General features: G+C 37.2%; 2 protein-coding genes across 5 annotated transcripts; one reads left to right on the top strand and one right to left on the bottom strand.

The window, feature by feature from the left end:
- Positions 1-686: 686 nt before the first annotated feature.
- On the top strand, positions 687-5,497 carry LOC140783514 (outer envelope protein 39, chloroplastic). 2 transcript variants are annotated; one of them, XM_073130417.1, is made up of 11 exons: positions 687-982; positions 1,081-1,144; positions 1,267-1,302; positions 1,408-1,552; positions 1,775-1,933; positions 2,014-2,084; positions 2,151-2,229; positions 2,305-2,420; positions 2,506-2,653; positions 4,082-4,151; positions 5,074-5,497. In XM_073130417.1, the coding sequence occupies exons 1-11, from the start codon at positions 949-951 to the stop codon at positions 5,229-5,231; spliced, it is 1,080 nt and encodes a 359-aa protein (XP_072986518.1). In that variant the 5' UTR covers positions 687-948; the 3' UTR covers positions 5,232-5,497. The 2 variants fall into 2 exon arrangements, with proteins under 2 accessions (XP_072986518.1, XP_072986519.1); XM_073130418.1 differs by lacking the exon at positions 1,775-1,933 and having other exon boundaries at positions 820-982.
- Positions 5,498-5,885: 388 nt separating this feature from the next.
- On the bottom strand, positions 5,886-11,162 carry LOC140783515 (nuclear transcription factor Y subunit A-10-like). Of its 3 annotated transcripts, none has more exons than XM_073130420.1 (7): positions 10,787-10,964; positions 10,495-10,543; positions 9,985-10,337; positions 7,592-7,692; positions 7,407-7,475; positions 6,887-7,027; positions 5,886-6,760 (listed from the first exon to the last, which is right to left on the bottom strand). In XM_073130420.1, the coding sequence occupies exons 3-7, from the start codon at positions 10,268-10,270 to the stop codon at positions 6,356-6,358; spliced, it is 1,002 nt and encodes a 333-aa protein (XP_072986521.1). In that variant the 5' UTR covers positions 10,271-10,337; positions 10,495-10,543; positions 10,787-10,964; the 3' UTR covers positions 5,886-6,355. The 3 variants fall into 3 exon arrangements, with proteins under 3 accessions (XP_072986521.1, XP_072986522.1, XP_072986520.1); XM_073130421.1 differs by having other exon boundaries at positions 10,673-10,823; XM_073130419.1 differs by lacking the exon at positions 10,495-10,543 and having other exon boundaries at positions 10,787-11,162.
- Between the last annotated feature and the right edge of the window lie 121 nt (positions 11,163-11,283).

The following is an 11,283-nucleotide window of genomic DNA, read 5'->3' as shown; positions in this document are numbered from 1 at the left end:
GATGGGCAAGCCCTCAATACTTTTTATGGGAAAAAAAAAAATTCAAGCATGCATGCAAGATTTTTTTCAAAAATGCTATTGGTAAAGGTATTCTTTTTTTTCTAATGATATATAGAGTATTAAAGAATTTGGGTAGCACTGGAACGAGTTAATTTTTTTTTTTTTGGATTATTGTTTGCAGCCTTGTTATTGCTTTAGTTAATAAAGTCACTTGCGGTCTTATTAAAATAAAAAATAAAAATCACTTGTGGGCCCACAAATGAGTTGTGAAAAGAAGGCTTCTAAGATCGTTTACGGGGCTTTTAAGTAATATAATGTCACTATTGTTCTTACATGCCCGTAAAATAAGGACAGACCTTCGAAAAAATATATATATATATAGCAAAACATTTCATTTTTTAAATCTAGACTTGAACTAATTGGTTTAGTGTAATAATATTTATTATTGAACTAATATATTTCAAAGTAAATAGACATTTGCATCTACTTTTTCTATATATCATCGTTTTTTTTTAAATAATACGTTTTTATTACATCGATAATAATTATACTTTTTAGTTTAGTTTATAAACCGACATCTAAATCTTTTAGACTAGTTTGAGTTAGTTAAATAAAATTAAGAAGTAAGTCGAAGTGGCCGTACACATTAGGAAAATGAAACTCTTGCTAGTAACGCAGCGTTCTTCGGCTTCATCCTTTGTTATCTTACGAAGAATACTTGGTCTCGGTGCAAACGACCGCCTCATGAGAGAAGCAATCTCACGTTCTCCTCGCCCTCCTCGTCTACGCAAGGCATCGAATCGAATAGCTTAACCTATACCGAGTACCAACTTGTAAGGACCAAACCACACGCATAAAGATCTCATCAGGACACTTCAACCCTCGTTATTGCGACCCAATCTCGAACACCTCATGCGCGTACTGTTCGAATGAGGGTACTGGTCTTGGATGGGAGCTCAAAAGAGCATTCATGCCGGTAAAGGTCGGTTCTTGCGCAGGTTTATCTTGGCATCTTCTCGTTTTTGGATTCTTAGCGAGTTGGGTACTGATGGGTGTTGTTTATTTTGGGAAAATTACCAGCAAAAATTGATTTCAATGTGGACCTCTCGCATAAGTTGTGCGAAGCTATCTCGTTCTCTCAAGGGTGCTTCTTTTGTCCATTTCCTTCGTTGTTTTTTTTAATTTATTTTATTCTTGTCCAAAACCCATCTGCTTAGATCCTTAGATAACCAAGGAATCAACACTTGATCCTTTTTTGCTGTCCAGGAGCTATGGTAATCTCTACTCTCAGATAATTGGAAGGTACTTTTGTTTATTTTGAAATTGGATTAGGTTTTACCTAGAAAGTATGGTTCTTTAATGCGGTGGTGATGTTCTTGTTGTTGGTTTTGTGGTTGCCAATGTTAGTCTCTCCGTTAAACATCCCAATCTCTTTGGAAGAAACGAGAAATTGGATATATTGTGGGACAAAGGACTCGATGACTCCAATATTCTAATCGCATTTAGGCGCCCGAGGCCTGAGTGGTACTCTCAGCAATCGTTCGTCTTTCAGGTTTGTCATTATGTCACACAGAATGTTTTGTGCTACAATTTCAGAATATAACAACAGAATAAAATTGATGTTGCTGTTTCTAATTTTATTTGTTCACGTATTGGAAGACCACCTAAAGCTTTATATTATGGTTTAACTTGCAAATTTGCAATAGTTAATCACTATTCATCATCCATTATCGTACTTCATTTCTTCTTATTGGTTTTTTCTTTGAACAACCAGCACTCAATCTCACCTGAGATTTCAGTGTATGGAGAGCCGACTGATGGCTTCAATTGCTCAGTTAGTAGGGGTATCAATTTATGCCGGTTCTCATTAGGTTTGGATCTTGACGAGCCATCAACTTCCAATTGGCTCAGCACAACTAGCATTAAGTTTGAAGTGGGTATTACTCTTCTTGGTCAATAATATCATGGTCAATATTTGAAAGTTAATCCAGATGTTTGTGATTTCTTTTTCAGCACATCCGTCCTATCAATAATGAAGGCCGTTCTATAATTAGGGATTCTGATGGCTTTCCCATAACTAGCAGGTATGAATAGGTATCTTTTCTTATGTTCCATATGTTAACGAGGCTTAACATTCTCGTTTCATGCAGTGGGAATCAAAATGATAACATGGTTGTGTTGAAGCAAGAGTCAGAATATGCTGTTGTAAATGATGACAGTTTTTCAAGAGTAAGCCAAGCGTTATGACAATGCAATTTCTTTTTTTTCATACAATAACAAGTACCTAATAAAACTCCATGGCAGTTAAACTTTCAAATGGAACAAGGATTACCTCTTCTACCAAAGTGGCTGGTTTTCAACAGATTTAAGTTCACAGCTTCAAAAGGAATTAAACTTGGGCCAACCTTCTTAACCACTAGGTGATATGAGTCTTGGAGCTTTCACTTGTTTTTCTTTCACATGAATCTTTCATTTCTGGCAGTACTCACCTTTCCTGTCTGACAGTCTGACAGGTGGTTCCATTGTAGGAGACATGGCACCACATCAAGCATTCACAATTGGCGGATTTGGTAGTGTCCGAGGTTATGGTGACGGTGCTGCTGGTTCAGGAAGGTCGTGTCTAGTGGCTAACAGTGAATTGACGGTTCCTCTGGTATGCCATGCCTTGGTTTGAGAGTGCTGGACATGAATTTATACAGTTTTGCAAGTCAAAATTGCTAGAACCCTTGTAGATAATTTCTTTAATTTCATGTGGCGTATATATATCTCTGTGATACCCTTTCTTCTCAAGTAAGCTGATATTCAAACAAGATATTACAAACATGAAAAGCTCTCAAATTCTGATTAACAAAGAAGAGAATTAAGCATAATTCATGATATATCATAATAAACAGAGTTCCCTACACTACACAATCAAGTAATCAACTCTAAAAGAAAGGTCTTCTATAGTTTGAGTTACTAGGTAAAGTCTAAGCAGCTGATGTTAAAGAGAGATATCATATTGTGCAGCATTAACTAACCATTTCCTTGATATAAAGCTTCATGATGATAATGGGAAAAATTATAGAATTGGAGTCAGGACAATCCAAATATAAAAAATATGGTAGCAACCGAGAGATCTATCCCACTAAAAGTACTTCAGATCCAGCTTTTGTGTTGTGTTGTCGAAGAATAAGATGATTTTTATCTCCCTTCCCATGGAACAATGTGAAGCCAACTCTTACTCTTAGGTTAGGTTACACTGGTTTCTTGGCTCATTCAAGAGGTACATGTTGTGGAATTATAAAATAACAAACAATTATGTAATTCAAAAAGAAGCGAGCCTTATTCTTGCAGGTTTGACTTTGGATCCTTTGGGTGAACTGCAACCACAATTTTTTTCACTTGAAACTGGAGATATGTGTGTTAGCTCTTGATGTCTCAACCTCACCCTATCAGTAATCTAAGAAAGTTATTGGAGTCTCAACGTATTCTGAAAATTTCTATGAGATTTTGTTGAATTGATCCTGTTTTCATAGCATCATATCTTTGAGGCAACTTCTTAGTCGTTCTCTTGGATTTTGGTAGAAATTCAATTGCCCATCCATAACAGATTTAAGGGAACAATGTGGAATGCTGAAGTCAACAACTTGCTAATAGCAGCAGTTTATGCTAGTTTTCTAGGTAAACACATGAAAGCCAAGTTCCTTGTTTCCCTCGCTAAGAATATAACATATGTCATCAGCTAATGCACCATTCTGGTGAATATTTGCCTTATTAAATGATCATCAACATGTAACTGACTTTTTATATATCATTGTCTAATTTAACCAAGATTTTTCTAAGCAAACTAAAGTTGACTAGATCATTGTCTAGTTTATTTCATGTATTTTTAATTTTGAACTGTTTTTTGTCAAAGAGATTAACTGTAGTTTGCATGCTTATAGGCCTAATTTCTGTATGAAATTAGACTTGTTTAAATAGATTATACAAGGTATGCATGTGTTATGATCTAGAAGATTAACCTCATCGAACCATCTCCTAGAAAAGCCATCCTCTTGTGACTTGTGATAACACTAATGCAACTCTATTGTTGGTGAAGATGAACGAGCTTCAAGGTGCTATCTTCATGGACTGCGGAACAGACTTAAACTCTAGCCGGCTTGTACCTGGTAGTGTTTGCTATATCCAATTTCGTTGCTGCATAGAAAATTGAATAATTTCTACTTTATAACTTCTTGTTCTCTACAAAATATCAAATACTTTACTTTCACATATACCTAGATTATCCACTCTATATGGATGATAGCATTAAGTAACATACGCTGAATTCATATGATCTTATCTATTGTTGCCATGGCTAGTATTCTTCTGCCATGGGGTACATGAGGATTTTCTTCATCTTTATTGGGGTATTGACTTTCTTTTTCCTCCCAACGTAGTCTTACAATTGTATGGACCAATTTTGGACCACAAGCTTGATCAATAATTCATTTAAGCTGTGTTTAGTTGGTGTATAAGCCTTAAACATGAATAAAGGGTTTATGCATATTTTAGTAAAGAAAGGGGTGTAATAATCTTATCACACTCTCATCTGAGATAGAAAAGCATGCATAAAGTTATGCATATTGATCACACTTATGGGTGGTGTTTGAGTGTTGTTTATAAATAAGAAAGATCTAATTTGCAAAGAAAGGGGTGTAATAATCTTATCACACTCTCATCTGTGATAGAAAAGCATGCATAAAGTTATGCATGTTGATCACACTTATGGGGGTGTTTGAGTGTTGTTTATAAATAAGGAAGATCTAATTTGCAAATAAAGGAAGTTCATGCACCAACTAAATGAGACTTAATGAATAATATTGTTGGAAGTGGGAAATTCAGGTGAGTATGCCAATAATTTAACAAGTTGCAAAAGGATCAACTTTGCGAGTAAGATTCCTGTTAAGAATTTAGGACAATTGGTCAATTATATTGACCAAACTACATACTAATTACAGAAGGAACTGATTTACATATTATATCTAGACGGTAATCATTAACTATTTGTTACTTCTTTCATGTTGATGTGTTTATTTATCTCATTGACAGGCAATCCAGCACTAAGGCTCGGCAAACCTGGATTTGGAGTTGGTTTTGGATACGGTATCCGGCTCAATTCACGGTTAGGCCAAGTTTGGGTAGATTATGCTATCAATGCCTTTCAGAAGAAAAAGATTTATTTTGGCGTCAACAATGTTGGTTCATAATGTTGCAATAGAAGAGTAGGCTACCAGAGCTTCCAGATCTCTCAGCCACAGCATAATCAGCTAACCTTTTTTGTGACCTTTGATTCTTTCGTTCTTTCTTTCTTTCTTTCTTTCTTTCTTTCTCCAATCTCTGATGAGTCCACATACTGGGCATTGTCATTCCGATGCCCTGGACTGTCAAGAGTCTTGGGAAGAAGTATGTCATTCAGGCTTGAATTGGCCAATACAATTTTAACCATTATACAAAATTAAGTTTATCTTCGAAACCTTTTCGCATTCGCTACTGAAACTTAATTTGCATATGTTACTATTGCTGCACTAGTAGAAAAATGATTGTTCGTGATTGGTGACATTGATCATTTTCGCCCTTATGGCCGTCTGAATTTTGTCGAAGTGAGATTGTGAAAGTTTACCGTCTTGCAGATACTAAATCAAGTAGCTGAAGTAGCTACTGAACCTTACCATGCTTAAAAGCCTCTTCTGGATGAGGGAACAAAACAATTATCCCTGATGCAACACTATTGAAGAAAATATTGCTACTAATTTATCTTTATCTCATGCGAAAGTCACAGCTCTTGCAGAGTTGAATCTTACCACCGCCAGGAGAGCCAAGTACAACAGTCAGAATAAAAAGAGACCTTAGGACAAGAATCATTACCAGATGAATATTGCCAAGCATCAATACCACAGATCAAATCTTAATGTTGGGTTTTTATCCAACCAAAGCGCAAACAAAACAAGCTCCAAATTGTCCCACAATTTTTCATATAGTCCATAGTAATATGGCTCTTATTCTGCTAAAGAACCAGCTGAAGACAGGGAGCGAGCAGCCCAAACAATGTTCTTTTTACAGAGCAGAGAGGACTCAACAACATCACACCACCCCTGGGAACGATTGCAGTTCTAGGAGAAGTATGACGGAGGTGGAAGTCCCCAATGCAGTAAAGCCAAGAATGAATTGCCTTCAGAAAACAACCAGATGGTAATAGCCACAGGCCAAGTCTTCCATCTGGTCGCATCAAAGCTTGGAGGGGGGATCTTAATAGGTTGTAGTACTGCTGCTACCAGCTTGCAGCAGTAGAAACTACAACTGAAAACCTCTCCCCTCCCCAGTACCTCTCTCATCAGACCTTGAGGAGGTCACAGCAACCATCAGCTGCGGCGACCCACTTGTTTGGGAGACTGGTGCGATGCTCTCCATCTATCATAGTAGGCATGGAGTGATAAAAAGATGGATGGAGATGCTCGATGACCTGGAAGTGACCAGCATCTTCCCGAGCGTACAGGCTTGTCACCTCACATCCTGACAAGCTTGAACCAGCACATCCTGAGTTCAGAATGCCGCTATGTGATTGCAGGAGTTCAGAACTTGGAGATGTGGCTGGACGAGCAGGAGGCTCCCTGTCGTTCACCTTGTGATCGTCGGTCTGACCTTGTTCATTTCCTTCCTTTTTGGTGTTGAGGAAGCGACCGCCACAACCCCTTGCCCGGCGCATTGCATGACGATGGCGTGACTCATGCAGATATGGCTGCAGCAATGGGAACTTGGATCAAGAATATGCTGATCACTAGTACATTTATGAAAAAAGATTGTTGGGAGAGATATTCACTTGCTCACTAGTAATAAAGGAAAAGATAAAAAGGTGGAGACAGACCTTCCTAACTTTGATCAGCCTATTCTCCATCTCTGCCTTTGCACGGGCCTGACGCCGTCGAAGGATACCATGAAACTGTTTGGCATTCACGTAAATGGGTCCATCTGCTGTCATATTCAGTGGTAGGAGCAAACGAGCATTCTTCATTGGAAAAGAAAGGGGAAGTCCATCAAAACGCATGGACACTGAATACTAGTCAAAGATAAAATAACTCATCGCCATGCAGGTGAACTATTTGAGATTCTGAAATCTTCACTGATCATGTAAAGAAGTAAATGCAAAATTTATTTTTAGCCTCCAGGTACTACTTTCTTATTTTCACCTGGTATATGCAGTTTACTTAGCTCTAAGAAACATTCTTTAATTTAACCATGAATAGCGGAACATAAAGATAGCATTCACAAATGTAGAATCAACTGCATGCCATTATTCTTGAAGTGCATTCCATTGTATTATTTCACAGATATTTTGAAAAGGATACTATCAAAAATACAATATAAAATGGAAGTAAAAAACGAACCATTCCATTAGCTCCATAATTTCCATATAGACCAGAACACTGATCCACATAAGAATTATCAGAACTGACCTGTACAAAACAATCGAATCAGTCAAACATAAAGTAATCATGACAATTTATATTGGTTACAGTTTCTAGCATTCCTGTATCTGATTAAAGACTATGAAGTAAAATGGAAATCCTACCACAGATTGACCAAGTCCCAGATCAAAACAACTTCTGTGTTCAGATAATGATGATTGAGCAGAGATGATGTTAGAAGTTTCCTGATTTTTCCATCCTTGGCCTGGACTAAGAATTTTTTAGTTAGTAAGCATAGAAGTAGACCAAACATTCTTCTAACATTGAACTTCAGAGAGCCATGTATGACAAGAATGAACTTTATCCATAATGAAAACACTACAGCAGACACACATATAATAAGAGGATAATTTAGCATCATTATATGTAGTAATTAATTTATGTTGAGGGCCCGTGCAAACTCATTTACTCTACTATGATACCATATTAATTCACTAACTACTCGAAAAGCTTAAAATATTAAAGAATGATAGTTTTTATAATTTAATATTCTAACATTGCTCATTTCTCGGAACCATTTACACTTTTACACAACATTTTCTTTTGTTAGCCACATCTGACTTAAAGCTTTATCACATTAGGAAATTCACAAGTGCACTCCAGTTTCTCTTCTTCAGAATTCAAAGAACTGTTAGTCATATAGACGTTTAATATCCAGCTTGTGAAGGCAAAGAAAGCCTGCTTGAGGAATCAGGATCCAAAGTTCTTCAACAACAGAAACAATTATTAGCAGATCAACAAGATATTCTGTCGCAACAGACTGGTTAGAGAGGTTAAAAAGTTTTGATGTGTTAACAATCACAACAGGCAAGCAGAGTTTCTCTATCTGTGGCAATCTCCAAAAGTAATTTGCTACTGATAAATTCACTTGGACTAGGAAAAACGATCATATTGTTCAGTTGATGTTTTCCTTTGAAGCTGTTTATGATAATTTACAATTTGAAATGTAGGTTGCAAGAAGGCTTCCAAAGGAACTTAAGAACTTGAAACCTTGCAACCATGAAGCACAAAATGCAATTGCAGAAGAAGTATCAGCACACAGTATCACTGATAGGGCACTTAATGTACTTTTCGAAATAATATTTTAATTGGGGTAAGGCACTGGGGTTGAATATCAACAAGCACGTAAGTGGCAACCAATGAGAGCTACAAGAATAAAATAGCAGATATTGGGAGATCTTGATCGTGAATAGTATTTGGCTACACTAATTGTCTAACAGAGGTTAGATCTCGTTGCTGTGAATAAATTTCACAATGACAATGACAATGGCTGACTGGGTCAGATATGAATAGAAATTTTTCATTGACCAGTCTCCAGAAAGGCTATAGAACATCTGAGAGCTTAAGGATGTGCTATGCATCAATCAGTCTCACAAACATTAATAGATTTCATCATTTTCTTATCAGTTGGCCAGATAGAATATATGCATTTCTTGAATCTCTATTATTCTATTTAGAGTTGAATTATGTTTAATCAAAGCTTGCAGTGTCATTATACTAGGAGTACTTACTGGTCTAGAAAACTATCTTACGGTCATTTGGTGACTTGAATATGAGTCTATAAGAGTGGGAAATTGTGGTTTATAGGCACTTGCTGAATTTTATCTAGTCTTCATTTTTTTTTTCTGCTATTTTCTTATTCTACTCTAATCCCTTGTTCAATTGAAACCCTTATCCAGGCCAAAAGATTGCAAACCAATAGACCTATACTCAACTATATCTATATGAGGTTCAACCATTGAATCTCTTTTTTAGCACATCTTACTAAACCTGTTGAAATTTGACTTTCAAATCTGTGCAGATGTGAAGAGTCACTTGATTCAAGCAGCTATAGATCCTTCAACATGTTCAGGTTAACATCTATCCACATGCCGTATTGTCTCTCGTCTCCGCACACAGAAAATCAAGTGCAAATTTTTGTGTAGTTGATCCTCCAGAAATCATTTCTACATCTTTGTAAAATCTAGTCACTTCTTTCTTCAAATTACCCTACACACCTCAAGAACTAAATTAAAAGAAGTGTTTCTTCTTCTTCTTCTTCTTCTTCTTCTTCTTCTTCCTTTCTTATTTAAGAAACAGAAATATCTATTTTGAACAATAGGAAGTATCAAGGTTGAATCAATTTTTCATGGAAAATAATCTCCTTGCATGCACTAACCTTAGCAATATATTGGCTAGATACAACACCGAAAAGAATCATCTACTATTACATATTCTGGCTATTCGTTCCTTCTTTTCTTTTCGTTTAATCTTCTTCTATGAATAAGTTCTGCGCCTTCTAAGTATCGCAAATTTTTTTTGCAGATACAACAAAAAGCTGTAAAGCTGTCCTATTCACGTTTCATTTCAAGGACCACAAAATAAAATTGCTGGTCCCCTATTAATTATTACTCACCTACATGGGTGTGGAAGGTAGAGAACAAGCATCAAAAGAACTCTTGATAATTGTCTGAGATGCATAAGATTGTGACTAACCCAGAAGTGAAGGAAATATTACCTGGAAGTATAGAGAACTTAACAGTACCAGTAGTTCCTTTCTCTTGTATTGCCATCCCTGGCACCGTTTGTCTGTTTACGACATGATGCATTTGGCTAGAAGCAGCTGGAAACTGGCCTTCTCCATTTGTGTTGGCTCCCGGTAATGACTTCAATTGGCCAAAATTTTCCACACAGAGAGGTTGAGATCCAATCCACCAAGGCATTGGAGCTCCACAAGAGGTTTGGCTAACAGTAGAAACATGACCTATTCCTCCATGGCTTTTGAAGCTCATTGTTTTCTGCATCCTTGGCAAAACTGACCTCAATAATGTCAAAACCCCAATTGCTTCAATGCTTCCAATCCGTCTCAAACTGCAGCAAAACTCTTCAAATCGTAAGAGAATCTCTTAAAATATTTGAAAGTCGTAAACCAAAAACCGAAAGAGGAGAGATCAAAACGAAAGATAGGAAATCTCCACACAGAGAACCGAAGCATTGAAAATCAAGTAACAGAAACGAAAGCAGGCACCTTTACTCTATGAAACAACACTATTCCTTCCTTTAGAACGATTTGAAGCCTGCCAAGTAGAGATTAAGACATCTATACATCAAAATTGAACAGACCCACATCAAGTTTCGGCCTTCTTTTTATCCAGAAACAACAAGAAAACGACCAAAAAGAGAACTTTCCAGAGGAAAACACTTACTAAACCTTCACTTAAAGAGGCTTCACAAGAGAAGCAAGCGTAAAAGAAGAGAAGAGAAGAGAAGAGAAGAGAAGAGAAGAGAAGAGAAGAGAAGAGAAGAGAGAGAAGACGCACATTTCAGCCGGAGTAGCCGCTGGCTCTCCCCTGACCCATCTGCAGAGAAGGGACAGAAAGACCAGCAAGAGGAAGAGGAGACAAGAGAGAGAACTCCAGAGACGCGAGAGATGCGTGAGGTGAGTACTACTGAGCTGGAGAGAGTGAGAACCAATGGGAAGAGGCCTTCATGCCTCTCAAGTCAGTAAAAATTTCCTAATGGCTCTTAATGGCATGGCTTATCCACCACCCCCATCCTCTCTCTCCTTTCTCTTTGTTCCTCTAATCAATCACCAAAATCCAACTCCACACCAATGTGCATAAAAATTTAAGTGGCCCAATTGGGATTAGAATAGTTAAAGCTTGATTACTTTGCAAAGGGAAGTAAATGGCCAAACAAGGCAAAATATAACTGCCCCTAACTCTTTATATGGTAATGTAACTGAAACCCACAGTGCAAAATCCATTTTGTGTCAGAATGGGGACACCATGTCCTTTGTGTCCCTCTGAGATTAGTG

This window comes from Typha latifolia, chromosome 3, assembly GCF_019914945.1.
Source record: "Typha latifolia isolate L0001 chromosome 3, TyphaL0001v2, whole genome shotgun sequence".
Classification (NCBI taxonomy): domain Eukaryota; kingdom Viridiplantae; phylum Streptophyta; class Magnoliopsida; order Poales; family Typhaceae; genus Typha; species Typha latifolia.
The sequence above is the reverse complement of the archived record's forward strand: the minus strand, read 5'-3'. Positions and strand labels throughout refer to the sequence as shown.